Source organism: Puntigrus tetrazona, unplaced genomic scaffold (assembly GCF_018831695.1).
Source record: "Puntigrus tetrazona isolate hp1 unplaced genomic scaffold, ASM1883169v1 S000000130, whole genome shotgun sequence".
NCBI lineage: Eukaryota > Metazoa > Chordata > Actinopteri > Cypriniformes > Cyprinidae > Puntigrus > Puntigrus tetrazona.
In genome coordinates, this window is record NW_025047807.1 from 719,462 (window position 1) to 747,195 (window position 27,734).

The window sequence follows — 27,734 nt, forward strand, 5'->3', positions numbered from 1 at the left end:
GCACATGCAGTTCTACAAATAAATTATTTGAACGTACTTGTGATTAAAGTAGTTTTTCTGGACTCATTTACCAAATAACTTAAGAAAAACATAAATAATCTTCAAAAGGTGATGATGCATTTAAATAAATGAGCTCTGTATGTTCAAAGTAAAAAAAAAATTGTATCTGCAAAATTAAATGTCATTGATCTATAATTATATTTATACGATCTTAGAACATAAAACAATTGCAATAAATATGCATTGGCTAAATAAAACACCTTTTAATTATTTTAAACTGCAGACTGTTGAAATAACCAGAAATAAATACATAAAAGTAAGTATTTTATTTGTAGAAGTCTTGAATAAGCAGCACTTACTCTTTGGGCAGTTTGGAGTTCATCTTTTAAAGAGTTGATCTCCTGCTTCAGATACTGCACTTCTGACTCCTTCACCCTCAACATTACCTGCGAACACCAGCGTGACCATGAGCTTTTCATTCCCAGGATGCTTTGGGAAAAGAGCGAGTCACAAAGAGAAGAAACAGACCTCTAGCTCGTACAACTCCTTCCCGTGCATGACCCCGCCAGCGTCTCCCCCGTCCTCGCTCGTCATCGATCGCATCTTAGTGATCTCAGCTGCCAGACGATTGTTTAGCTCCTGCACGACAGACAAGCGGCGTAAAACAGCTAAACGAAACCGGCAGGCTGCTGTCACAATCTCACCAGCTTAATACATAACCGAATCTGAAAGCTCACCAAAATAGACATCATTTTGTGCTCATCTGTCTGTTAAAGCTCTCCCTGACATTTTTGTCTGATTTTCATTAATTGATCAACAAATTTGCCATAGTTTTTGTAATTCAAAGCAGGGCTTTATTTTATTTTTTTCCAAATTAAGTTTTTTTTTGGGGTTTTTTTTTCCAACTTTTAATTTTTCGAGATTTTACTATTTGGATTCCGTTTTAACGGTTAAGTAACATTATTAAAATGATGTCTAATGAACCTATACAACTTTAAAACATTGTAATAAAAAAAAACTTTTATCAAATTCTGTTTTACTTGCTGATTTTTCTGCATTTAATTTTAATCTCTTTGGAAAAATCTGAATAATCAAAATTAAAATGTTCATTTTTTTTTCTCCAGAAATTCTGCCATTCATTAAATGGTGGCATAAAACATTTTTTCCTCCCCAAAGCGCTGCTCAGCTTTAATGAGTCAATTAAAACATTGAAAAAAATGTGTGATTATTTCTTAAAAATAAAGCCTTAATAATAATCTTATGCAAGACTACATTTTACTTTTCACTACTAATATATTGTCACAATTTCTTCAAGTTAAACATTTCATTTTACAGATTGCTGTGCACTGTTTGTGTGTGTGTGTGTGTGTGTGTGTGTGTGTGTGAGATGTCATTCACGTATTTATGTCCTCGTTCAGAGAGACGACAGACTCTGAAAACACCGTTAGCGTTGCATGCTTAAACCGGTAAAACCGCACCATTCATTCAAACAGAGTCTACTTCACCGTTTGATTTACTGGAAGGAAAGCATGCTGGAAACGCTTAGCACTGGTTACCTGGTTGTGTGCATTGAGTTCCTGGTTCTCCCGCTGGCACTGTCTGAGCGCCTGCCTCTCGGCCTCCAGCGCCTGGGCCAGATGAGCGTTTTCTAAGCACTTCTGCGAGTACTGCTCCGACAACACCTCGATCTCCCTCTGGTACGACATCAGCTCTTCCCTACGACGCAAACGCACATGCATTTTTCCTTTTCGGTTGACAATAAAAGAGCAAGGCCTTTAAGTCTAGACGGAAGTACAGCCAAGAGCTCGAGGGCAGATTACGAGCATGTACACAAAGAAAGAAACCGTGCAATCGCTCCAGATTTGGCATCTAGGTTGCGTTGCCCGAGGACACACTTGGCAACAGAGGCAGTCATGCAGTCAGGCTTTAAACCCTTTATCCACTACAATTAATGTAGTACGCAGAACGCACAAATCATATTTGCCTGTCGCAGCTTCAGCAGGAGAAAAGCATCAAAAAAAGCGAGGTGGAGGTGTGGCTTGTAAACTCATTTTAAGCAATTAAATACGAAGAGGCAGTTGGTTGTGTGACTGTGCTGCATTACGAAGAATAACAACTGACTCGTGCTGTTTGCGGATTTCCTCTATGTCTGCGTTTTCAGTGTTGCTGTTGGCCTTGCGAGCTTTCTCCAGCTCCCGCTCAAGCTCCGTCCGATGTGCGTTCTTCATTGCTTCGATAGCTAATCAAAGAAAAACATCAGTAAATTTAGTAATGCGTCTTGAAATTCACATTAAAATTACTCCAAAACATTCAGAAATGACTCTGGAACTTCAGGAAGAAATACAACAATCATTTGTACCTGGAGAGGATTTTCTTTTTCCCATAATGCTAGTTATTATTAATGGTATTGGACTCAAACTTTCCAACTTTGTGTTCATACAGACAATAGCTTAATTAAAAATGTATTTTAATCGTGTGTTTTTTCAACACCTTTTTAAAATGGTATTCTCAGTCAAAAATTACCAGACTACAAAAACAAAATATATATTATTACCAAATATTCAGTCAATTTTTTAAAGTTTTTTTTATTTGTTTTTTGGGGTCCGATTGACCAAAGTCAACAAATAACGCTTTTTTTCTTCTTAAACTTAAGATGCATCAGTTAATGCCAAACAGAAATACAAAGCTGTGTATAATAGCAATAAACCAAGGACCGCGTTCAAGGTTAAGAAGTTCAATAAGATGTTTACAAACTATTTTAAAAGTCTGGTCATTTTTAACTGGGAACAGCAAATTAGGTCAAGCATTTTCAGCATGGCACAAGAGTTAAGAATTTCATATTTTGTGCTTAATACATATTAGATTCTGGCATAATGAGCATATTTTATATCAGTTGATTCTGGCATGTCGTATTCTACACTGCGTATATGTGATCTGATCATATTAATCAACAGAATGACCCTAAGCATCATCTCCTGGCCCTTTGCATCCCTACTAACCAGCTATAGTGGCTGCGGTCTCCTCCGCCAGCAGTCTTTCTTTCTCCTCCTGCAGTTTCTCCAGTTCCCGCTGGTGCTTTTTCTGCAGCTCATCGATCACTTTCTGGTGAGACTCTTCCATGGCGGCGAAGCCTCTTTCACACGTTGCCTGTAGGGAAATGCAGGAAGCGGCATTTAGTGCATCTCGCTTGGATCGATTCAAGTCCACTACTGCTCTGACAAGGACAACGTTTACACAGACAGAGATTAGCGATGCGTGGACTGAAGAGCGTCCATACAAAGCTAGGTATTAATAACCAACGATGAGATGAAGGGGACACACTGGCCAGTGAGAGATGGCTTCCCAAAAGAAACAAATACACACCCACACTGGGATGGGACGGTTTGTTCATCCCAAACACTTTTTAGCCAAATTCAATGCATGAATATAACCGCATTACATACAAAATAATCACTAGAGGGAAATTTATTAAGATTGCAAAAGAGTCTTTACATAATAAACCAGTAAATATACTGATAAATACTCAAGATAAAATAGTATCGGACAGTTCATGGCCGTGTTGCCAGACGTACAATAATGATCATATTTTCTATTACGACCAATAAAAAAAAAAATAAAAAAAAAAAATAGCATAATGTATAATTTCAGATAATTCTGATAATTGCAACTCAGAGGTGAAGTTTGGACCTTCCCGCCTACATACGCCTAGCTATTTATCTTTATTTGGAGTATTTCTTAAATTGCACAATGCACATTTATTAATATTATGCTCAAAATGTGTTTTAATATCACCATTAATAAATACAGCATAATCTTTGCATAATCAGTTGCATATTTAAAGTAAACCTGAGGTATACTTGATATAGTTTCACTTCAGTGCAATCAAAACTACTACAATTACAGTACAATTAAAGTGCATTAAGCACAAAATAAGTTGTTCAAAAGGTATAGTAGTATAGCATTAGAGCAAAACTACAACTGCTGGGTATTTTTATTAAGCACATAAAATACATTTGGAGTATACAAAACACAAAATAAATGTTAAATTCATTTTTGTATATTTTGCTTTCACTAGGGAACTTAGTGTAAGATTTTAATGCACTGAACATTTGAACATTTTACAGTATATATATTTTAAAATGTAAATCTATATAAACCTAAAATATATATATAAAAAAAAAAAAAAAAAAAAAAAAAACCCAGCACCTATACTTGTAAGATTTGCCATCAATGTAAAGTCTTTTAAAGGATTAAAGGTACTATTCGTCAACATGGAATTTTATTTCAGTGCAAGAGATGTGCATGCTTATCTGATTGTGCAAACTCAATGCATTTCAGATGTCTACTCAGTGGCCCTAATCTCTGTACTATGCTCTAAACAGGGAAGCGAATGAAGCAGTTGTTTTTTTAAGGACTAGTGTACACTGTCCAGGGACATGGCCTTTGTCCTGATCCACTACAGGCCAACTCTTCCTGTCTCTGTATCACAGCCGCACCTGCACTTGTTTTCTCAGTCTCTCTGGGTGGAAAATCTCATTTCCGCTTTGCTCCAGACAAACATATTGTCCAGTGGCACATATTGATGACAAATTTTGGATTTAGGGGGTTGTTTTTGCCATACATATATATATATATATATATACATATATATATATATATATATATATATATATATATATATATATATATATATATATATATATATATATATATATATATATATATTTATATTTATATATTTATTCCTTAATTATATAAATCTAATAAAGTAACAAATTTAATCGCTAAAATGTTCATAAACTTCAAGCACTCTTAAAAACAAAATATGATTAGCAGTAGGGGACTGAGAAAATATTCTGGCGACTCCTGAACACAAATGTAAATAAGAGAGAGAGAGAAGAAAAAAAGTAAATGATCACTGCATCAATGCCAATAAGATAATGGCATTGACAATGTCATGTTTATAATTTGTCCATAAGCGCTAAATGATCTAGTTGGGAACTTATTTGGAAAAAAACTGAAATAATATTTTTTTTCCAGATCTAATTATTCATGTGATTTTAATCAGCAACTGAGTGACAGATTACAAAACGTTAACAGTTTTTTGTCTGCACTTCTGGCAGATGTTCCACTTAGTTGGTGCAAAAATGCAATACTGTAAATTATATAATTTATATTATCTAAATTTGATTTAGTATAATAATAAAGCAATTTAACAATCTCTGTCTTCAAAGTAATTGTTTAAAAACATTTGAGTTATTGTCATGCATTATTTGTTAATGATTAGGTTAAGCAGCTGGCATTTCGCAGTTATCAAAGATAAGCAGCAATTTATACAAAGAGCACTGGCTGTTAATCAGGCAAAGAGGTTAAGTGTGAGAACGAGTTTGGATCGAAGTCAACCAGATAACCACATAAGTTTTGCTGATAGGAGTATGCAGTTATACATTCTCCAAAATGTCTGATGAATCGATTCTTTAATTGTTCTCCACTGGACTCAAATTATCTAGAAATGGCTTCTTCAATGAGAGAATTGAGCATTTTCCTCTCATCACAGTCGGTTTGTCCACACTCCTAGAGTTAAAACTTACATGCAAACCTACTGTTAGCAGCCATGCATCACTGGTGAGAAATATTAGGGCAGACCAAAGCACCACAAAGCAGGGTTAGTATGAGAAGAGGAGGGGAAAGGTTCAGGTTTAAGGTTGCCACATGAAGTCAATACAGACGGAGAACAGCAAGGACACGGAACTCCTTGACCTTTAGGTTTTCCAGGTCTTTCTCGTATTTCAGACGCAGCAATGTTGCATCCCCATCACGCTCTCGCAGATTCATTTCTTCAGTCAGTTCGGACAGCCGGGACGCAAGTTTTTGGATCCGCACTTTAAGGGAAGTCGAGTTCGACTCGCCGCCCGTTCCAGGTTCGACGGCGTCCGCCAGCTCTTCCATCTCTCGATCGAACTGTGCCGTTAAGTCCTTGCGCTCCATCTCGTGCTTCTTCTTGAGGTTCTCCATGCACACGGTTAGAGAGTCAATCTCTTTAACGTTCTCCTCGGATCTCAGTCTCAGAGTCTCGCCAGCCTTGGCCACTTCCAGCCTCAGCTTTTCTGCTTCTTGCTCGTACGCCTCTTTTAATTCTCGCAGCTCCTTCTTATGCTTGGCCATCATGTCCTGAAGCTGTATGGCCTTGTCCAGAGAGTCAATTGGTTCTCCTTCGATCTGAATATGGGTTACGCCGACGCTTGACATTACCTGCTTCTCAGACTCGAGTTGTGCTCTTAAATCAGCACAGTTCGCACACGCAGACAGATCTAACGGTTTTGCCCTTGGAAAGATCTGAAGGACTACCAAGTACATGCACGCTATGTCCATTATGGCCCCACGAACATACTCAGACCAAGTTCTTTGAGAGCCATAGCTCGAAAGAGTCACAGCCAACGACTGAAGCTCCTCATTAGCCTGTTCCTTAAGAGCCGAAGCTGTTTGATTCAGTAAGGTCACTTTCTTCTGAATGACTTCAGCGAGAGTTTTCATGATGCAGGGGTTGGCAGCGTCATCCAGCAACCGATTCAAAACATTTGATTTCACGGCCTCCGCACTCAGCGCTTTTCCATATCCAGCGCTTTTTGCGTCACTTTGAAGTTCTTGCAGGTCAGAGAGCTTATTCATAAGAAGCAGCATTTTATTATCCACTAGCATACGTTCTACAACATTCCTTAGGGTTTGCTCATCCTCAGAGCCTTTCTGACAGTCCTCTAAACCAGCTAAAACCTTATGTAGAATCATTCTCTCAAACATCTCCAATATTCCCGTTTGATTATCATCCAAAATGTTGGTGTCCAAGTTGGACAAATCTGTCTTACTGCCTATAACCAATACATCAAGAAGATGATTAAGAGATTTAGACTTGCTCTTGAACTCTTCCACGACTTCCTCAATTACACCTTCATTTGTGAGTTTTTGCATTAACTCTTGGCACCCAATTTCTGTTCCTGGTTCGCTACCAAATGTACCTGCCTTCTCTTTCAACATCCTAATTTCCTCCTGAGCATCTACAAGCATCTGACTACACATCCTTGCGGTCTCTTCATGTTTGGCATTCTGGGACTGAAGTTCTCTACAGACCTGCTCAGCATTTTGAAGCTGCTTGTCCTTCTCTGAAAGCTTGGCCTGAAGGACCTCCAATTGGGGCTTGAGGTCGTCTGTCTCTGAATCTAACGCTTTATCATTGTATTCACTTTCTGCCACCTGAAATCCAAGACCCCTAAGCGTTGCTTCTTTAAGCTGCAATCGTTTCTCTGTATCTTTCAAATTATTACCAAGAGTTTCCAATTTAACAAGAGCCTCTTGTAGCTTCTGTGACTTTTCATAGAGCTCTCGCTCGTACACATTCTTGTCAGAGGTCTCTTTGTTTTCTTGGTCCTGTTCCACACTGGATTTTGGATACTGCTGATTGCTACGTAGTCTACAAAGCTCAGCTTTCAGTCTGTCTATTTCTCGGTCCGCTTCTCTCAACTGATTCACAATTTCCTGATAGCGCTGGTTCAAAGCTACATTTTCGCTGGCGAGCAACTCCACCTGCTGCGACCGATCCGGATGGTCTTCTCTCGAGCAGCCTAATGCAAACGAACTCTCCATTTTCTGCCTGTGAACTCTTTCCAACATGTCCTCCATGGTGACCAAACGAGCTTCATAGTCCCGAATACAGTCTCCAGCTTTCTCCAAGCTTTTCCTCATCGTCTCATTCTCAATCTCCTGTTGGTTTTTGAGGCTTTCCAACAGCTTCTGCGTCATTTCTCCTACTGACTCTCTATCCTGTCCTTGAGCACTTTCTACCCAAATGTATTCGCTATGCGAGTGCACAAGCTTTATCAGCTCTCTTAACGTCAGAGGCTCACTAGCATCTATCAAGCTCTCTAGTTCTCTGATCTTTCCCTCGCTATCCTGAAGCATAAAGCTGACTGTTTTTTGAATGGAGTTTGAGGGACAGACCTCGGAGGTGGGGGGTTTTTTGGTGTCAGAAAGATAAGGTTCCTTTGTGGGCCAGTGTGAGAGAGAAAGGCCAAGCTGTGCCTGCATGTTGCGCTTTTTCAGTTCTTGCAGCTGCAGGATCTCTTTGGTTTCCTGGTACTTCTTTGTTAAGCTCTGAGCTTGAGAACTAACCAGTTCAGTCCTCTTCATCTGGGGCTCTGTCTCAACACTCAAAGGGGACTCCAGCTTGGAAAAGGGGACCAGACAGTTGGTTAACAGTCAGCACAGATGAACAACGCTAATCAATTTCTAGATTATAATTAACAGTGTTGAGGATCTGAGGTAAATGTACATTTTATTACAACAACTGTGTTGAATCAATCTATTAAGGTTAAAGGGAGAGTAAATTCATTCCTTCTTTCATGGAATAAGGCACATTAGAACGCTAGGAAAAAAATTAATTGCAAATGGTTAGTAACTCGAAACAATGCATGCATATTAAGAGGTTAAAGAGTTGCTTCATGGGGTAAGTAACGCAAAATTAGTGCTAGCTAAGAATGCCAGAACAGTTACATGCCATCCAGTCAAGCCTGCAGGCCTTTCGAGGAACAATTTAACCTAAACTACTGTGCAACCACTACCGTGTCTGTTTATAACAAACCTGAATGAAAAAAATACACGAAAGACAACCCTTTAAAACTAACTGGTGGAGATGAAAATACCCTGGACAGATATTCAACATATAGCATCACCATTTGTGGAACAATGCCATGCTTAAGATAAAAATCACCACACATTTGATTTTTAATTTCCGTAAACTGAAAAGGTATATTATAATATGCTAAAGAACAAAAAAATAACTATAGCTACCAATGCCAAAAAAGTCAATAAAAGAATTTTGAGAAGTTCAAATTAAGCTCAGAAGACAATGCAACAATATTTTGAACAAACACTAGAGACAGACAGACAGACACACAGACAGACAGACAGACAGACACACAGACAGACACACAGACAGACAGACTCTATAGCTTATATGGAAGTCAAGAATAAAGGTTAACATGAAATGAATAATTGTTAAATATGAATAAAACATGTCATGCACGTATGGCCTGAATAGGCATCTTTTTAAATGTCAAATGTTCATGTAGCACTAGTCTGCATTTTTAAATAATTTTCAACACCCTTAAGATACACTAATACTCAATGCTTTTAAGAAAAAATTAAATCCTAATTTTTAATTAAAAAAAGTAATTTTCTCTAAACTTTAAACATTCATCGCATAAATACTACTATAAAAGCAGCAATTTTTTTTTTTTTTTTTTTAATTGGCCACACTTTTCACTTTATCCTTTAAATATAAATAAATATAAAATTATGCATTGTATGATCTCATGCATAACACTATAATATTTATGATACTATAACACACTTATATTTTCACTGTTACGCCTTTAGAAAATATAATGCATTAAAACACAAAGCCAATAAACCCTCAAAAATTATAATGCATTTTCACTTTGGTTACATTACGAATAATATAATGCATTACAACATACATTATGAATACATTTTTAATTATAAGATTTTTAAGTATAAGTTATTTTAATAAATATTTAATAATATTTAATAATATACTGTACATGTTTTCCAGTAATTTAAAGTGTGTATCATTGAGTATGAATGTATCCAGAGGGCACTGTAAATCTAAGTTCAGAGAAAGTTTTCATGCCAATAATTACACATTTATCAATACATGTTCAGTTAATGTTAATCATTTCTATGTTGGAACATGCAATAGAGCGTGCATGAAATTGAAATATTTAATGTCATTTTGCTCGAACATGGCAAGAGGAATCTTAAGCAGAGGCAAAAGAGCCCTGTTCGTTTACATGCAACGGTCTCTAGACATGCAAAGCACGCGTTTGCAGCTTCGATGATAAAGATGGAAGCCATGTGTTTGGTTCTTCTACTAATAATGATACACAATGTGTTCAATCAGGCAACAGTTGAAAAACCATGACATAAATGTGGCCTACCGGTGAAATGTAACCAGCCCGGATCTGCTGTTCACGCTCAAGAGCGTTTTTGAGCTGACCCTCCAGCTCCAGCTTGTGCCGGTTGGAGTCCATTAACTGCTGGTGGCAGCTCTCCAACTGAGCTTTCAGCTCTTCAACCTAACAATGTCCACAGCACAAAGAGAAATTATGATCTGAAATGATATCATATTTCATTTTTCAACTCTGGATGTTTAATCTAGGGTTGTTGAATGCATTCATTTGGTGTAATTAAAGAGAAAATAAAACCAATGTACAAACCTGTCCATAATATTACACTGATACAGTTGCTCATGAACATGATGCAGGATGATTGTCTTTGTGACAGAGTCTATTATAATGCAATTATATAAGTCTAAAATTCAAGATGTGTGTGCAAAAAATTACCCTCTTATATTTATATCATAGTTTGGCAGTATCAAACCAGCAAGAGTGCAATTTCTCCCCAATAACAATTCAATCCCCAATAACAATTCAATAAATAATAAATATGCTAATTTTGTACATTTTTTGATCAGTTTCACAAACCAAAATCCAAACAAAGCCACAGCAGTACAATTGTGATTTGTTACTGAATGAATCTACGTTTTTGAACAAATCAAGAGAGTCAATGATTCAGTCACTCATTCATAAAGACAGTCACTTGCTTCACTTTGAATCAATCAGTTGACTGACTCGGCTGAATGAACGATTCAATGACTCACTGCCACCTATTACCACTTTTAATACGTCTTAGAATATGTATTTACTTACATTACATGAAAATGATTTGCCCAACTATACATTTTTCCAAACCCCTCCTTTTTGTGACTAATCTGCGGTGATTGCTCAATTGGTCTCATTTTTTATCTCAAGCCTTTAATGCCTGATAAAGCAGAGTTTGTGACCGCTTTGTGTAAAGCGTCACCGAGAAATTTTTTTTTTACTGCGCCAGAAGCGATGCCTAGTGGTGAAGAATGCATTTGCATTTTCATTCAGACCAACGTGAAAACACAATATGGTAATGGTTTATGTTGATGTCAGATGGCTTGGGATTAGTTTTAAAAACGGTTCTTTTAAGAGATAACTTTATACACGGTGCCCTTTCAGGTTTTCAATCACTTAGAGCCGTGTTACACACCGCATCAAAGGTCATTTTCAAAAATGCATAAAAGATGCACTTGAAGGGAAAATATTTTAATCACTTGACAGCCCTAGTTTAAAGTAACGACTGTGCGGTGGATTTTGAAGGTCATACCCCTTTTTTGTAGCCCTCAACGAGTTTCTCCAACTCTGACGTGTCTCTGTTTTGATGGGTGGAGGGCAAAGGCACCCTCCTCTCCTCTCTGATGGGCGTCTTCTCCACCTGCTGCCAGCGCTGCTCGATCTCGTCCTCCACCCTCTGCTGCCGCTCCACCGATGGGGGCGGAGCATCTACCTGGACCACGCCCCCACTCTCAAAGTCCATCTTTGCGGCGTCGGCTGGCGGATCGAAGGTGGAGCCGGTGACGCTCTCGTACCTCCTCCGCCTCTCCTCCCTCCTCTTGTTTCTCTCGGTTAGCTCAGCCTGGAAAGTGTCGGCCTCGTGCGCTCTCTGCTGCGCCATAGCCTGGGCGATGGGGCGAAACTCGGCCCAGTCAAATGTTTTGGACCGCCCTTCTCTCCTCCGTTCCCTCGCTCGGCTCTTCTTTAATCCACCTTCCCGCTCTACGGAGGCTTCGGAGGACGGGGAGTCCTGAGTGATGTCAGGCCGGGTGAGACTCTCAAATGGGCCGCAGGAAGCGTGCTCATCCGTCAGGCTGTTTTAAAACATTTTATATGCAAAACATAAACATTTAAGATAAAAACATAATTTTTGTGCTAATGCATCATGCATGGTAACACACCTAGCAACATCTGGTGCAGTGGATGGCCGGACGTTTTTCATAACTGCTTGGATCCAGTTGCGGCGTATTCCTGCAGTCATTGCAGAGAGTGTGTGCACCGCCTCTTGAGTCTGGTGTGAGCAAAAATTAAGCACCAACAGATCAGAAAAACATTTTAATATTTTATATTAAGAAATATAAAAAAATAAATAAAAACATTTAAGTCAAAACTAAAAAAAAAAAAACTTATTTACATGAAAAATAATATAAAAGTAAACTTAATATTTTAAGTAAAAACTAATTAAATTAAAGGTCTTACAACAAAGTTGCTACAATATAATTAAATAAAATATAAAAAAAGCCCATCAGAAATAATAATAAAATAATTGGGATCATAAAATGCATTAAGAAAATTCCATGAAACAAAAAAAAATCAAAAATAAGACAAGAAAAAGAAAGTTATAAAATAACATTTAAATAAAATAAAATATTCAAGAAACAAAATAAAAGTCCACAAAGCACATAAAATAAAAAGTCTAAAACTCAAAGTCTATCAAATTAAATATATAATAAATTCAACAACAACAACAAACATAAAATACAAACGTCTATCAAATACAACAAAAATAAAAAAGTCCATAAAAAAAGAGGTAATAAAAACTAGTAAAACACCTAGAAATAAATATAAGCATCAGACACACTTACGTGAATCTGGAAGCCATAGTTCCGTTGAGCTTGATATTCTGTAACATTATAGCATGTACTGAGATCAATCTCTCCATCCAGATCAGACGCCTGTTGACACGTAAAAAAAAAAAATACTGATTCAGTGACAAATGTTATTAAAGCAATAAGGCTGACTGCCAAATGAAAATCTAGAGGGAAAATAAAAAACAATCAGGAAAAACAAATAGCTTCTGCCGCATTGTGAGTTACCTCTTCAGCAATAGAATCCTTGTAGTATCGTAGACTGTGATCCGTCAGCACAAACCAATACTTCTTCCACTAAAGTGATATAATAAAATGGTAAATGAGATGAGATATTAGAATAGAACAAATATAATACAGATAAAGATAAAACTGATCAGAGTAAGGGAGAGCGCTGGGTCCGGAGGATCCTCTATGTGTCTGATGTATGGACAGGCTGTTTTTAAGACATTTATCCTTCTTTAAAGACCACGGTGATGAAGTTGAGAGGCTCTATCCTTTCAACTTTGACCTATAGCGGGAGTGCAATCAAAGTGTGCCCTTTAAAAGCATCAGTGCTTTGAGTCAGGGCCATTTGAGCAACTTTGATCAACATGAAGTCAGAAAGCAGAGGTGATGCATTTAACACTAACAACTTGTTCTGTAAACGCAGGACATCAAATATACAGGCCAATGAGACAATTTCACTGCTTTCTTTTGTGTTAAGCCACAGCTTGATTATATGCAAGACAATAACTGATGCACCAAATTTTCAGCCTCAAAAAATAAATTAATTAAAAAAATAAAAATAAAAAATAAACACTGACCAAAAATGTTACATTAAAAAGCCGTTCCAAGTCTTATAACTACATTACATTCATTTTATTTGTAAATATATTACGGTCTTCATTATTAATGCATGTTTAATGCATTTAAACAAGTTTAATTTAAATTAAAATTTCTATATATTCCCACAATGAATTAACGCAGAACGCAAATTTAATAAAACAAGCAATTTAAGGCTCTGCATTTGATTTTTAAATAAATTTGACAAATCTATTATTAAATTAACTACAATTAGTAGAAAATAAAATGTATTTTATTATTAAATACACTTTGGCACATAATATATTACAATATTATTATACAAGTATGAAATATATTTAAATAATATAAATGATGATTATTAATAATACTAACTATTGGTAAAATGGTTATTATTAATAATAATTATATGAAAGTGTAATCAACAGCAATAACACCAACAATGATAAAAAATAATAATACTATAATATTATTTTTTTTAAAAATAGCTAATAAATTTCAAAGCACTAAATTGCATTTGCAATGCTTTTATATATTTTTATTTAATTATTTACCACTGCATATTCAAAACAATGGCCAGGACTTGGATTCTGTATTCCATGTCCACACACTACAAGCACGATCTAATCAGGGAGAGATTAATGTTGTTTATTGTTTAGAGAGAAACATAAGCTCACCTGGCCCTGTTCATCAAGTTTCACCATCCACCCTTTCTTGAAGTTCAGCAGGTCTGGCTGTAATCCAAGAGGGAAACATTTGTAAATATAAACAGACGCAGCGGAGTTAGGTGTGTCATGATCTTCATGCACGTCCTCGCCTCCTTTCTACACACTTCAACAAGCCTTATCTGCTCTTTGACGCTCTCGGGTGAAAGAAAAAGATGCAAGCCAGGGTGTTTTTCTGAACTACTTGACTTGGCAGTCACTTAATTCCAGTGACAGGCAGGAGAAACACACTCCACATGCCAGTTCAGAGCATCTGTACTTCACAGCTCGCCAACGAGCAACACAACAGGCGTTTGTGTGTTAAGAGTGCTGGACAGAGCGACACACACACACACACGCACGCACGCTCCGCTCCAACAAACGTGAGAGGACAGGAACACACGGCTGGATGCAGGACGAGCTGGAGATGACCTGGGCAGGAGAGAGGAACACGCGACACCCCGAGGAATAGGACGTCCGAGGACTTACAACAATGAAGTACACAAATAGCACAAAGAAACAAGAGGGTGACCAGGATTAGCTTGGGTGGAGATACCAGCAAGAAAGTCTACGGTTTAAGGGTCAAAGACAAATAAGAGCGTCCATGATAAAGGAAAAATTTATATAGTTACCACTATAGTTCATGAGTGTTATTTTAGTATGACTGACAGAGGATTATAGCGTTTATTTAATATTTTGGCGTAACTTATTTTAATATTTTCCATTCTTAAATGTAATTTTCTTTTTCCTTTTTTCAATTTAATCTGAAGGTTTTAGAAATGTATATACTATTATACTTGTAGAATGTTGAAAATAAATAAAATAAATAAATATAAATATATATATATATATATATATATATATATATATATATATATATATATATATATATAAATATATATATAAATATATATATATATAAATATATATATATATATATATATATATATATATATATATATATATATATATATATATATATATATATATATATATATATATATATATATATATATATATATATATATATATATATATATATACACAATAATATATTTTGTTTTATATTTTAAAGTTAATCTTATATCAAGTAAATACATTATTTTTATGGTTTAGATTTAGTTAACTTATCAAAACCCTTTAAATATGATTTTAGCAACTTATAAAAATAAAAAGTATTTTTTCTGCAAATAAACTTTTCCCCAAATGAACTGATTTATATTCCAAACGCATCATGAATGAAATGACATTTTACAATCTCAATTTGCTTGTGAAGTTCAACTACATGATATTTACTAAATGCTATAATTTTTGCTTGTTGGTCACCCCACATGACTTTTTTTTTATTATATATATTTAATAACAACTATTATATATATATATATATATATATATATATATATATATATATATATATATATATATATATATATATATATATATATATATATATATATATATATATATATATACACACACACACACACGATATTTTGTTTTATATTTTAAAGTTAATCTTACCTCAAGTAAATACATTATTTTTATGGTTTAGATTTAGTTAACTTATCAAAACCCTTTAAATATGATTTTAGCAACTTATAAAAAATAAAAAGTATTTTTTCTGCAAATAAACTTTTCCCCAAATGAACTGATTTCATATTCCAAACGCATCATGAATGAAATGATATTTTACAATCTCAACTTTGCTTGTGAAGTTCAACTACATGATATTTACTAAATGCTATAATTTTTGCTTGTTGGTCACCCCACATGACTTTTTTTTTTTATTTATTTTTTTAACAACTATTGATATATATATATATATATATATATATATATATATATATATATATATATATATATATATATATATATATATATATATATATATATTTTTTTTTAATATTAAATAATAATATTAATTTATTTAAATGTATTAAAAAAGGACGCCAAATGACATAACTGTACAATACACTGAAAAGCAGCAATGAGTGATTTTTGGACTGCACTGATCTCCATCTAATGCTCAAGTCTATGTAAATCGAGACGTTCTTTATATCATGCCGACTAAAATATTCCAAAACAGTAGTCCATCTTTCCCTTCAACTCATGCCAGATCCTGCTGCTGCTCTCTTTAACCTCTGAACCTCAGAGAACAACAGAGCCATTGTGGAGGACCTGGCAGCGGTCCACCTCACACACTTCACACACAATGTTCACCGGTTCTAATGGGAATGCCTTATGACTGTCCAGCGTCTGCGCTGACTGATGCTGAGAGAAAGCAGAGGGATGGATTCGTCTTACTGTCATGACTGATTCGGTGGTCCTGCGGTCCAGTGATTTGGCTCGTCTCAGAGGCGGCAGGGTGGAGTGATGGAAGTCTAAACCCTGGGCCGGGTCCATCTTCTGCTCCTGAATGTGTGAAGGAAACAGACGACAACTTATTTTGAGATGTTTTAGTGTGGATTATGCAGACAGAGCATCACTGTTGCTTACTGGATGCAAACAAGTTAAGCAATCAATGGCCAATCTTTTGATAACCAAGTCATTTTTTATTTATATATATATATATATATATATATATATATATATATATATATATATATATATATATATATATATATATATATATATATATATATATATATTTTATTTTATAAATTTTTTTATTATTATTATTTTTTAATCACTTTTTACAGCCCTTCTAGCATTTAAAAGTTATACAAAATTTTTTAGACAAAATTTTATTTAAAGATGATTAAATATTATAACCCAAAACAACTGCTTTCAATGTAAATATTGTAATGCATAATGTATTGCTGTTCAAAGTTGAATTTTAAGCATGATTACTCAGTCTTTAGTGTCACATAATCCTTCAGAAATCATTCTAATATGCTGATTTGCTGCTCAACAAACATTTTTATTATAATCAAATGGTAAAAAAAGCAGCAGAACGGTTTTTAATTCATTTGAAAATTATTTGAAATATTTTGAGATTTAGAAACAACATTACAAATGTATCAATTTAATGCAGCCTTGCTGAATAAAAGCAAAATAACTCAAACTAGTAAAAAAATATATATTTTGAGAGGTAATCTATATTTCCGGCAAAACAAAACATTTGCAAAGGATCCTATTTAAAAGTCTCATTAAATTAGCGTCAGTTTAAATTGAGTATTAAATCAAGGTAAAAATAGTTTCCTATTTATAACCAACACCAGACGGTCTCTAATGAAGAACAAAGAATGATAAACGCATCTATACGGACTGCTTTAATTATAAAAGTACTTATTTAAGGATTACATTAAATGTTAAGTTCCATATTATCAATTCTTGACAATCTCTATAGCAGAGGGGTATCATAAACCGCTCAATAGCCTTCAAAATAATGCAGAAAACACCAGGAACACATCAAAACCCTTTACTGCCCTTGCAAGCAGCACAAACAATAACAATCTTCACTTGCAAAGCAAACGGCGTTCGTGCTCCTTCAGTGGTCACGCACACGCAAAACCCTGCGCAGCGAGTGGACGATACCATCAGAAAAGAATGCCGTAAAAACAAAAGGCTTGATCCAAATCTCTATCGCTCGCAATGTTGAGAAACCACCAAGCCTTGCACTGAACCAGCGTAAGCACAAACAGACAAGAGAAAGTGGAATTGTTCTAGCAGGACCAGTAGGTATGCATGTGAGTGTGTATAAAAGAAGTCTGGATAGTCCAACAAGCACGAGGCTATCAGCACCGAAGTTGACTAGCTGATGTAATGTTGACATAATAATTGAAATGGGCAATGCAGTCCAAATTCAAAATACTGGGGTTATTCAAAAAATTGAGTAGAATCTGATATCTCTGACCTAGTTCCATTTACTTGCTTCTAAGACTTTGACCAAAAATAAAAAGAAACATTCTAAAAAAAATACATATATAATTTTTTTTTTTTGGAATGTTTATATATTATGTTTATATATTATGTTTATATATATATATATATATATATATATATATATATATATATATATATATATATATATATATATATATTTTTTTTTTTTTTGAATGTTTTTATTTTGGTCAAAGTCATTTTATAAACCTTGAAAAATTTTTTCTGGCAAAAAAAAAAAAAAAACGTCCCTGACAAGATGCCCCAGCCATAACGAAAAAGAGACGTGGCAACTATATATTTATTGTAAAAGAAGTTTATTCGGCCCAAGGCACAAGACTGAAAAAGGAAAGAAACTGTCAAGGGAATCTGAGAACATAATGGAAACTGGAAATTAACTGAAACAAAAGGTCATGGGTGCAAGAGCCCAAAAAAAAAAAAGAAGAAAAGAAAAATCACTAGGTCATCTTTTCTGTTTTGTCTTAAAGGAGTAGTTCACATAAAAAAAAAAAATATTTTGTCATTGTTTACTCACCCTCATGTTGTAACCAAAATAAGTGTCTTCTTTCAAAACATGACATTTTGAAGGATAATTTTTTTCCCATAACATACGCAAGTTTGGAACAACATAAGCGAGTAAGGTCATTTTTGGGTGAACTATCCCATTAAGATGATTGTAAAAGCGTCGGCCGCATTCAGATCTAGAAGGTCTGTAGGAAGAGTCTGTGAATATGAACACGGGGTGGTGGGGGTTGGGTGAGTGTACATTACCTCCCGCTGGAAGCGTCTGGTTTCACTGCGGCCCTGCCGGACTCCACCGCATCTCTCCTCCACCTCCATTCTCTCAGCGTGCTCCAGCTCCAGCGCCTCCAGCTTCTCGATCACATTCGAGCGTCCGCTAAGAGTGCAGAAAGAGATCGTCATTTCTGCCTCAAAACATGTGTCAAGTCAGTCAACTATACAGCTTTATTTTAATTATGGCCTGTCTATGGCAGTAGTTTTATTGCATACTTTTTTTTTTACTTCAATAAAGTACAGTTTAATGCATTATTCTTTTATCCGGTGATTTAAATAACTTTTTACTTTTAATAATTACCTGAAGAAAACTTAAGGAAACAGACACATTATATGACAAATTAAATTAGTTAATAAGTACATTCAATTTTTACTTTAAGGGAGTGTCTTCAAGAGCAAAACAACTAACATTATGAATATAAAAACAAAACAGGCCTACAAGTTATTCTGCAATGTTAAAATATATAATAAACTACTGTTTAAAAGCTCAGGGTCTTTGAGATTTTTTTGTGTGTTTGAAAGAAGCCTCTTCTCATCAAAGCTGCATTTATTTGAGCAATAATACAGTAGAAAGAGCGAAATAGTGTTACATTTTTAAACAGTCGCCTTATATTATGAATATTTGACCACTTGAAGTTATTGCTGTCATCAAAGCTGAATTTTTAACATCGTTACTGCAGTCTGTTCAGGAAACATTTCCGATCAATATGTTGAACAGTTGTGCTGCTTCGCATTTTCGTGGAAACTGGAAACCGTGATACATTTTATTTTTCAGAATAGAATTTAGATCAGAAAGAAAACACTTGAAACAAAGATATGCAAGTCTTAACTGTCACTTATGAGCAGTTTACTCCATCCTTGATGAAGTTATTGATCTCTAAAACTTTCGTCTTCCTCAGGAAAGGGTTAATTGTGTCTCCAGGACGTACAGTCAGGAATTTAGTTCACAAAACCACGTCTGAAAATATTAAACGACTTTTTGCAAATTTTGCCCTTATTTGGGTTTTGCACTGTATTATCGGCCTCCTTAAAAGGAAAGAAGAAAGCCAGTCAGTGAGGTATGCGCGTCACATGACTGTTCACAGCCTCATTGGCTGCTGGGTACCAAGTGGCACAATTCCCATAAACCCAAATTAAACCGGAGCAGAGAGCGTTCTGTTCTTTCTCTATGAATTCTTCAGTGCTGCTCATCTATGCTTGTCAGGGGGGAAAAAAAAAATAAGTGAGCCGTCTTAAGTACGTCAGAGATGTTGTTTGAGACGGCGCTCTCGAGGGCTTTGACCTCAGAGGGTTGAAAACAGCGGCGTTTATCCTGTTAATTCAGCTGTAAATGAAAGCTTACAGACTTCAGCTGAATACAGGCTCAGGATTTAGACACCTTCCTCCTTTCACTGGATTAAAGAAATGAACAAGAAAATAATGTGGAATCCATACATTTATATTTTTTGTTATTTTTGTTTCGTAACTTTGTGGCTTGTTTTTAGCACTTTTGGTTCATGTTTACACATTTTTTAATTGTTTTAGGTATTCTAGTACACATAAAACAAGCTTTTTTATATTTTATTTATTTTAATACATTTGGTTAACTAAAATAATCCCAGATGTGATGGTTATTGTTTTTTTAAAATAACTTTAAGTTGTGTAGTGTCATCCAATTTATTTTTATTATAATTAAAAATATTTATATTACAGTTATCAGCACGGCAAGCCATTTATTTATATTATAATTCGATATAATTTAAAGTAGTTAAATTATTAGAATTGCTGGGGTGGGAAAATGACAAGCGGCGCTGTGTTTGGCAAACAGTCCCAATTATTGCTAAAAATTGTAATAAATTATTCAATTGTATAAATTCAACGGATGACGTGCTTACAATGAATTAAACCATTAAAAAGAAAAACACTGAAATCTGATTTATGCTAATCCTAAAGAAAGTACAACAAAAATGCATCCAAAATAAAACTGAATTGGGGAAGCAGTGATGTTTACTGAACGTTTACGGCAGGGTACCTATCTAATGACCCACTAATCTCCATTATTCCTTGACAAAAGCATGTTGCAAAACACTTTCTGGCCTAATAAGGCACATGTGGTTTTATCCCCGTTATACACGGAGCGTAATCGGCATGCCTTAAAAGGAGACACACCGAGCGAGTGTGTAGGAGCGGTCTGCACTCACCTTCTCTCCGGGCTGAATACAGACTCTTGTCGTTCCGGACTGCGCAGGCGGCTCCGTTTCTCCGGCTTGCGGGTGTCGGTGTCTCCGCGGCGGGACAGGGCACGGTGCGAGCGTCCAAACGGTTCAGCCGGGTGGCTGTCGGTGCTGGTGACGGTGCTTCCGCTGGCGTCCGAGTCCAGAGAACTCATAGAGCCGCTGATGTGGGAACCGTTGGAGAGCAGGCTGCTGCCCGATGGGAAAGGGTCGCTAGGAGCGGGAGACAGGCAGCGCGGGACGCCCCCCATCTCTGCGCTGTGCCGGCTGGACGAGCTGCCCGTGGGCGACAGGGGGTCGTGAGAGGGCTGGGAAACAGCTGAGTGGAATGAGAGCCCGCTCCGGTCCACCTCATCACCGTTCACCGAGCTCTGATCCGAGCACCGGCTCACCATCGAACCCTCACCTATAGAGCGCAATGGAGGAGAATGACTTCAATCAGCCAAATAATGCACATTTGAATTCTTCTAATTAATTACATGCCATCTAATGAATCATAAATTGATTTGGGCTGAGAAATGACCCCGCTAAAGATGAGGGAAGCACTTAATAAACGTTATGAAAATTTAAATTAAATTAAAAATGAACAAAATTGCATAAATATTAATGAAAAGTGTCAATGCAAATATTTTAAATAATTAATTTCAATTTTAATTACAAAGTATGAAAACTATAATAGAAATGACAGCTCCAGAAGATGGCGGCATGTCACTGCCTTAATTAGCGCGTCAATGAATCATTCATTCAATGGATTTGTTCAAAGGGCTGTCTCTCTCTGTGAAAAACAACAGTTCTGCTGTAGCTTCATTTTCATCTGTGAAATTTTTCAATACCCTAAAAATGTAATACTATTAACATACTGATTTTAACAGTTGAACAAACAAAATCTCATTTGCATTGATTCAGATATTGAGGACAAACAGCCAGTTTATTGCTAAACTATATCTTACGACATAACTATAAGTATGTCATTTGAGGCCCTCATATCTAGAATAACAGGCTATAACTGTATTGTAATATGCTTCATAATGCAGTCAGTCTCCCTGCTTCATGTTCATCAGGTCTGGACTGGGCAGCTGCATTTAAATGCCTTAAAAGCATTGCTTCTTCCATTATTAATCGCAGCAAATGAAAAACGGTTAAATCAACAGCCGCATGTCTGCCACACCTGCAGAGGGCAGTGGTGAGCCGAGAGGCGGCATCTCGCTGGCGGACCACGTCTGGGAGCCCTCGGCCTCTCTGCTTTGCAGCTCCTCCTGCCATATGATAGAACTGGAGTCTGGCGTCTTCTCCGCTTCGGGGATGCCCGAGCCGGTCACCGCTACCTTTGCCGGGCCTGGCTCCTGAAATCAAACACGCATCGCTTCATTGCTCTGTTGAAAACCTGGACTGAATCACAGAATTCAGTCATAAAATCTATGATTTATGGAATATGGGACATCTTAAATGAATATCAAAAATGTGTACATAATATTCATTAGTGCCGTTTAACTATTAAATGAATCTCAACCAAAATAAAAGTTCTTGTTTACGACGATCAATTAATTGTTGCTAAGATCAAATATTTGATATCAAAGCTATCGAGCGTCGATTAATCAGTTTAGTTTTAGGCTGTAAGTGACGGTGAAGGGGTTGGATCTTACATGAAAATAATTACTAACGTACAAACTGTGATCGTGCATTAAAACAGATACAATACAAAGTTATTTTGTACTGAAATGTAGTAATAAGTCAAGTTTTATTATAATTTCTCTAGATAGTGGTTGCCTATCAGGCACTTTGATCGTAATTTTAATTGATTGTAAATTCAAACGACGATCAATTACAAAAATGATCATCCCTAGTGAGTACTGTGTATATATGCGTGTACATAATATATATTATATATAGTATATGACAGCACTAATATTCATCAAAACAAGATTTTGTACGGAATATCCCATAATATCACAATTTTTCATCTATGCTTTAATTTATATGGCTCACCTGTTGTGCATCACTTTCTTTGCTAAACCAAAAGGAATTGATATCGTCTTAAATTAAATCAATTAATCATTCATCTTGTTTTTAATAATAATACTGCATTAAAAAAAAAAAATATATATATATATATATATATATATATATATATATATATATATATATATATATATATATATATATATATATATATATATATATATATGATTAGAACTTTTTTTTTTAATTACTAAAATGCAATAAAGCCACAATCCTGCAACCTAAAAACTCAAAATCACGGAATTTGGGAACATAAAATAAAACTGATTCGAGAGCACAAGTTGCATTCATAGAGTACCTGTGAGGTTGCCGGTTCCACTTTACGCTTCTTCTTTTGATTTTGCTTGTTGGTTCTCGGATAAACCACTAGCTGTTCACTCCACCTGGTGAAAGAGAGAAGAGGTCAAGCTCATCCCGTGTCCCATCGGTGGGGAGTCTGACACCCTGGACACGCCACATACCCATTGATGATCTCCTTGTTGTCTCCTCGTATGTAGTACTCCTGCTCCGGGGTGATGATGCACAGAGCGTTCTTCTGTCCGGTCCTGGCCTCGGCGTCGATCACATCAGTGCACAGGTTCATGTTGACCGTCCCCTGCGGTAGCGTGCTTGGCTGTGCGGGACGACAGATGACAACTTAACATCTAGATTAATTTTGGCCATGCGGAGACAGCAATGGCTCAGATGTGGATATTACATACATCTAGCAATGTGTAAAATATATATTGTGATCGCTGTCATTTAACCTCACTTCCTGCAGTATCTGCTGAAGCAGCTGGTTCTAGAGCAACGGTGATATGTACGTCGCTGATATTTTTCACAAATCAGTGCTGGCAGCAGCTTTAAGCGTTACTGTAATGCCGATGCCGTCGTTCCCTGATGCTCCATCAGCCCGTGCCAAACACGTCACTGGAAACATGCCTTTATTTACGCCCGTCACCCTGATGTTCTTTGAGAGGCCCGGCACGTCACAAATTAAAGCTGTACTGGACCCCCAGCAGCCGGTCTAATGACAGCAGATCCATTACAGTCCCACATCAACAATAAAACACCGCCAGAGCACGGTTCAATGAGCTCAGTGGCTCAGGACTACATGGGCACTTTTCACAGATTAACGCGTGAAGGCATTCATAATGTTACAGAAGACTTCTGTTTCAAATAAATGCCGTTGTTTTGAATTTTCCAATCATCTGTGCATCCTGAAAAATAGAATGCATCACAAGCTATTGTTTACATCCGAAGAGAATTCAACTTACGAGAGTCAAAGAGAACAAAAACGTCACTTCCTGGTAAACTGTGGAACAAAATATCAATAAGAATACAGGAGAAGGCACTAAATGAAATGATTGTCATATACGATATAGGCAAAACATGGTTCTTGAGCCTCAGTATGATCTGACGAAACGCAATAAATGCGGTCAATGCTTTTGAAGGAGGATGCCGCTGTTTGGAAATTTATGCGTTTCCATCCAGCATTTTTTGCGATATACCAAAAACGCCCAAACTAATGGTTGGACGGAAACGTAGCTAGTTTCACAAAAATACGAAGCAGCGCAACTCTTTTTAATAATAATAATAATTGAAAAGGTTTCTTGAGCAGCAAATCATTTACTTCTGAAGGATCATGAAAAACTGATCTGACTGATCCAAGAAATAAATTACATTTTACTATGTATTCACATAGAAATTAGGGTACTTTAAATTGTAATAATATTTGGCTATTTCCACAAAAAATGTTTATATGACAAAGAAAAGCTTTTAAAGTGTATAAAGAAAAGTGTGTATGTTAAGTTTCTTTCTTTCTCACTTAGTCTCAATTCACATCAGGTCATGAATCTTTTGGGTAGGGCTGGACGATATTGCAAAAAAATATGATTTTCGGTCCATAAAGTCTAATTCTGATATCAACATAAACACCTTATATGAAGTAGAAACATTCATGCATTATAAAGGCCTTTATCATCACTTTTGATCAATTTTAAGCACCCTTGCTAAATAAAAGTGTTCAAATCTATAATTTCTCAAGTTTATTCAAAAAGGTCATAATGCCACAAATAAATCAATGTATGGGAAACACTGCTAATGTATATCGAAATATTGGGAAAAAAAATCATACCACCATCAATGAAAATAATTCTATTGTGATACATATTGATACTGAATGACTCCTTTCAGGTGTACTGTTTCTTTAAAGCACTGAGCTGAGATTTAGACTCTTTCAGTGTTAAGATCCAGAGATTCACACTCCATCGTCTCACAACTTCTGCCCGGGCTGTTATCAGACGTTCTGCAGACTCGAGATGTAAAACAGGTGCCGTCTTTTCCTGATTCCTTTTATGGCCATTTTAAGTGATCTAGCTTTATTAAAAGCTGCCAGTAAACTCCAGGGAATGCCAAATATGGAGATTACAGTGTGTCACAGTTATAAACTGCAGCAGCGTTTCTGTTTCGCTACGGAGAGAAAGAAATCTGGGTAACGAGACACCGGCGGCGTAAGAACAGAAGACGCGGCGACAAAGAGCCTCGCGTCACTTCGCGCAAAGCCCCGAAAACACACGCCGGGACATTTTTATACCTCCGTTCCGCCGCAAATCACGACAGAAACCCAGGTGTATCGCGTTACTAATTTCGTATTATTTTATCCAGAAAGTCATTCAAGAACAAACCCTAAACTGTAGCGTAAATTCCTGTAAAAGTGCCAGAAGCCACAAAGCGCACAAACAATTTGAGCTATGCGTGCTGAAGTTCGAAAGCAGTTCATTTAGATCTTTGGACTCGCTTGGGGATGGGGGTGGGAGTCTTTAAGTCGTCTTTAGATAAGAGAGGAAAATATGAGGCAACACATGAAAAAAAAAAAAAAAAAAAAAAAAAGAGAAAGAAAAACAGGAAGAGCAAATAGCTGGAAGCAGGACTGTCATCAGGGGGAATGACGTCCCGTTGAGGTCCTCACACATCTGCCCTGCGGGGACAAGGGGCCCATGCATAAAAATACAGTCACAGGCCCTTTGAATTACAGCAGCGGCCCGGGTCTAACACTAATGCGTGCTAGAGTTAATGAATCCGTCGTTATGACTTCTATAAGTAAAGCAGTGAATCAATGGCTTATCAGAAACTACAAAGAGTTTACGTTTGCCAAGCTCGCCATTCATGCATTTCACGTTATTGTGGTTTTTATTCCAAAACACATCAAATCTCATATCCTTTCATTGTCTTGCTACGCTCGGCTATTTTTAGAATTGTAATAAAACTAAACATTTTACGCTCGCTTGCCAGTTTGTCCCGCATTGTAAGGAATCAAACTGCGTAACTATTTTACAGTCAAACACAGAATGAAAACAGATTGCTTGTTTAATAAAAGACTTTTTAATGGCTCTATGTTCCAGTTAAAACAAGGATCAGTGAATGAGGTCCTCTATAAACACCGCGCACCCTAAAGCGACAGTTCGGCCAAAATTGGTCGTTTCTGGAGCCTGTCGCCTTATGGAAAGAGCTGTGGAAAGCTCTTTGTTCAGAAAAAAAAAGGCATAAAAGCAATTTTAAAAGAAAAACATTATTTTAAAGTTTAGATGGTCTCACATACAGCTTAAAAGGATAGTTATGTAATTGTTTACTTCTTATATACCAATCTCCGACTGGTCTCATTTACAACTTCCGGCACGCTTCAGCATGCTCTGGCACATAGATATCTATACACGAGTGCCTCATTAGTGACTTTCTACAGGCTGCAAGGATCTGTGTGTATACATCTATCTCCCAGAGCACGTTGACAGATGTTGAGAGTGAGCTCAGGATAGATGGAGCTTGTGGTGTAGAAGAGGTGAAAAACTACATAAATACTGTCCAGTTCTTTGCACGGAGTGATCTTTTCACATCTTAACAACACAATGTATCGTCACAAGCCATAGGGTTTAATTTGGTTTGGTCTGCCTATGTTTTTTTTTTGGACTCTTAGAGCTTTGGGAACATTTGATAGCCATTGACTTCCATTAGAAGACTGACAGATTGCAACGGTTTGAGTTAAATATCTTTCGGCGACTTGAAATACAGCCCATGTGAACTACAAACATTATTTTTCAAAGTTGCACAAAACACAGATTATCGGAAAATGATTAACAAGAAAACACTATCATGCAAAGCTCTGCAGTTTCCCATTTGTTTATGAGGGCAGATTAAAACACGAAAACCGCCAGAAGGACAAGTTTTCAGAAGTGACAGCGATGTTTTGGTTCACAACAGCTGTTTTATTGCGAGTGGAACAATAGCAAAGCTGCTCCATTTTCAGGTAGCTCTTCGTATTTTCCAGCACACATGTGCCCAGACATGCCGTGTCCTCTGTTAAAACACACCTAATGTGAATCTCCCAGCTCAGGATCACCCGAGGGCTATAAAACAGACATTTCATATTCAGCACCTGGCAAACGGCAGCCCCTTCTGTCTAAAGCAAACGGTGAACTCCAGCAGATCTCGGATGATCGGAGGTCTCTCTTGATGTAAAATCAGTTTCTGAAACAAACTCTGTCAACTTAGTTTTCCCTAGGTGTTGCGGCAAAGCCCTCAGCGGAACGAGAAAGCATATTTAGCATTTCGATGTGGTTTTAGGGGGCTAACGTTCTCAGACTTTAGCACCGTCACCCACAGTCCTCTGCAGTTTCTCCTAATAAGGGCATATTGGGGGGAAAACGCAATCCTGAGCGCAGACTCCACGTTAAGAACATCTCAGTCTGACAATTAAAATAC

The 27,734-nt window shown here is 36.5% G+C and overlaps 1 protein-coding gene across 3 annotated transcripts in view; it reads right to left on the minus strand.

The window, feature by feature from the left end:
- The window catches only part of LOC122332620 (myosin phosphatase Rho interacting protein), a 40,839-nt gene that overhangs the window by 4,327 nt on the left and 8,778 nt on the right, over positions 1 to 27,734 (minus strand). For 2 of the 3 annotated variants that reach the window (XM_043229967.1, XM_043229966.1), the window contains exons 4-21: positions 23,459 to 23,610; positions 23,296 to 23,380; positions 22,147 to 22,321; positions 20,946 to 21,384; positions 18,742 to 18,868; positions 16,393 to 16,500; positions 14,062 to 14,118; positions 12,809 to 12,877; positions 12,578 to 12,667; positions 11,894 to 12,003; positions 11,266 to 11,806; positions 10,011 to 10,148; positions 8,164 to 8,217; positions 3,000 to 3,147; positions 2,122 to 2,239; positions 1,557 to 1,716; positions 529 to 639; positions 360 to 446 (exon numbers count right to left, since the gene is read on the minus strand). In XM_043229967.1, coding sequence (XP_043085902.1) covers positions 360 to 446; positions 529 to 639; positions 1,557 to 1,716; positions 2,122 to 2,239; positions 3,000 to 3,147; positions 8,164 to 8,217; positions 10,011 to 10,148; positions 11,266 to 11,806; positions 11,894 to 12,003; positions 12,578 to 12,667; positions 12,809 to 12,877; positions 14,062 to 14,118; positions 16,393 to 16,500; positions 18,742 to 18,868; positions 20,946 to 21,384; positions 22,147 to 22,321; positions 23,296 to 23,380; positions 23,459 to 23,610 — 2,769 coding nt within the window. Of the gene's footprint in view, positions 1 to 359; positions 447 to 528; positions 640 to 1,556; positions 1,717 to 2,121; positions 2,240 to 2,999; positions 3,148 to 5,760; positions 8,218 to 10,010; positions 10,149 to 11,265; positions 11,807 to 11,893; positions 12,004 to 12,577; positions 12,668 to 12,808; positions 12,878 to 14,061; positions 14,119 to 16,392; positions 16,501 to 18,741; positions 18,869 to 20,945; positions 21,385 to 22,146; positions 22,322 to 23,295; positions 23,381 to 23,458; positions 23,611 to 27,734 lie in introns of all 3 variants that reach the window. The other variant, XM_043229965.1, reaches the window with a different exon arrangement.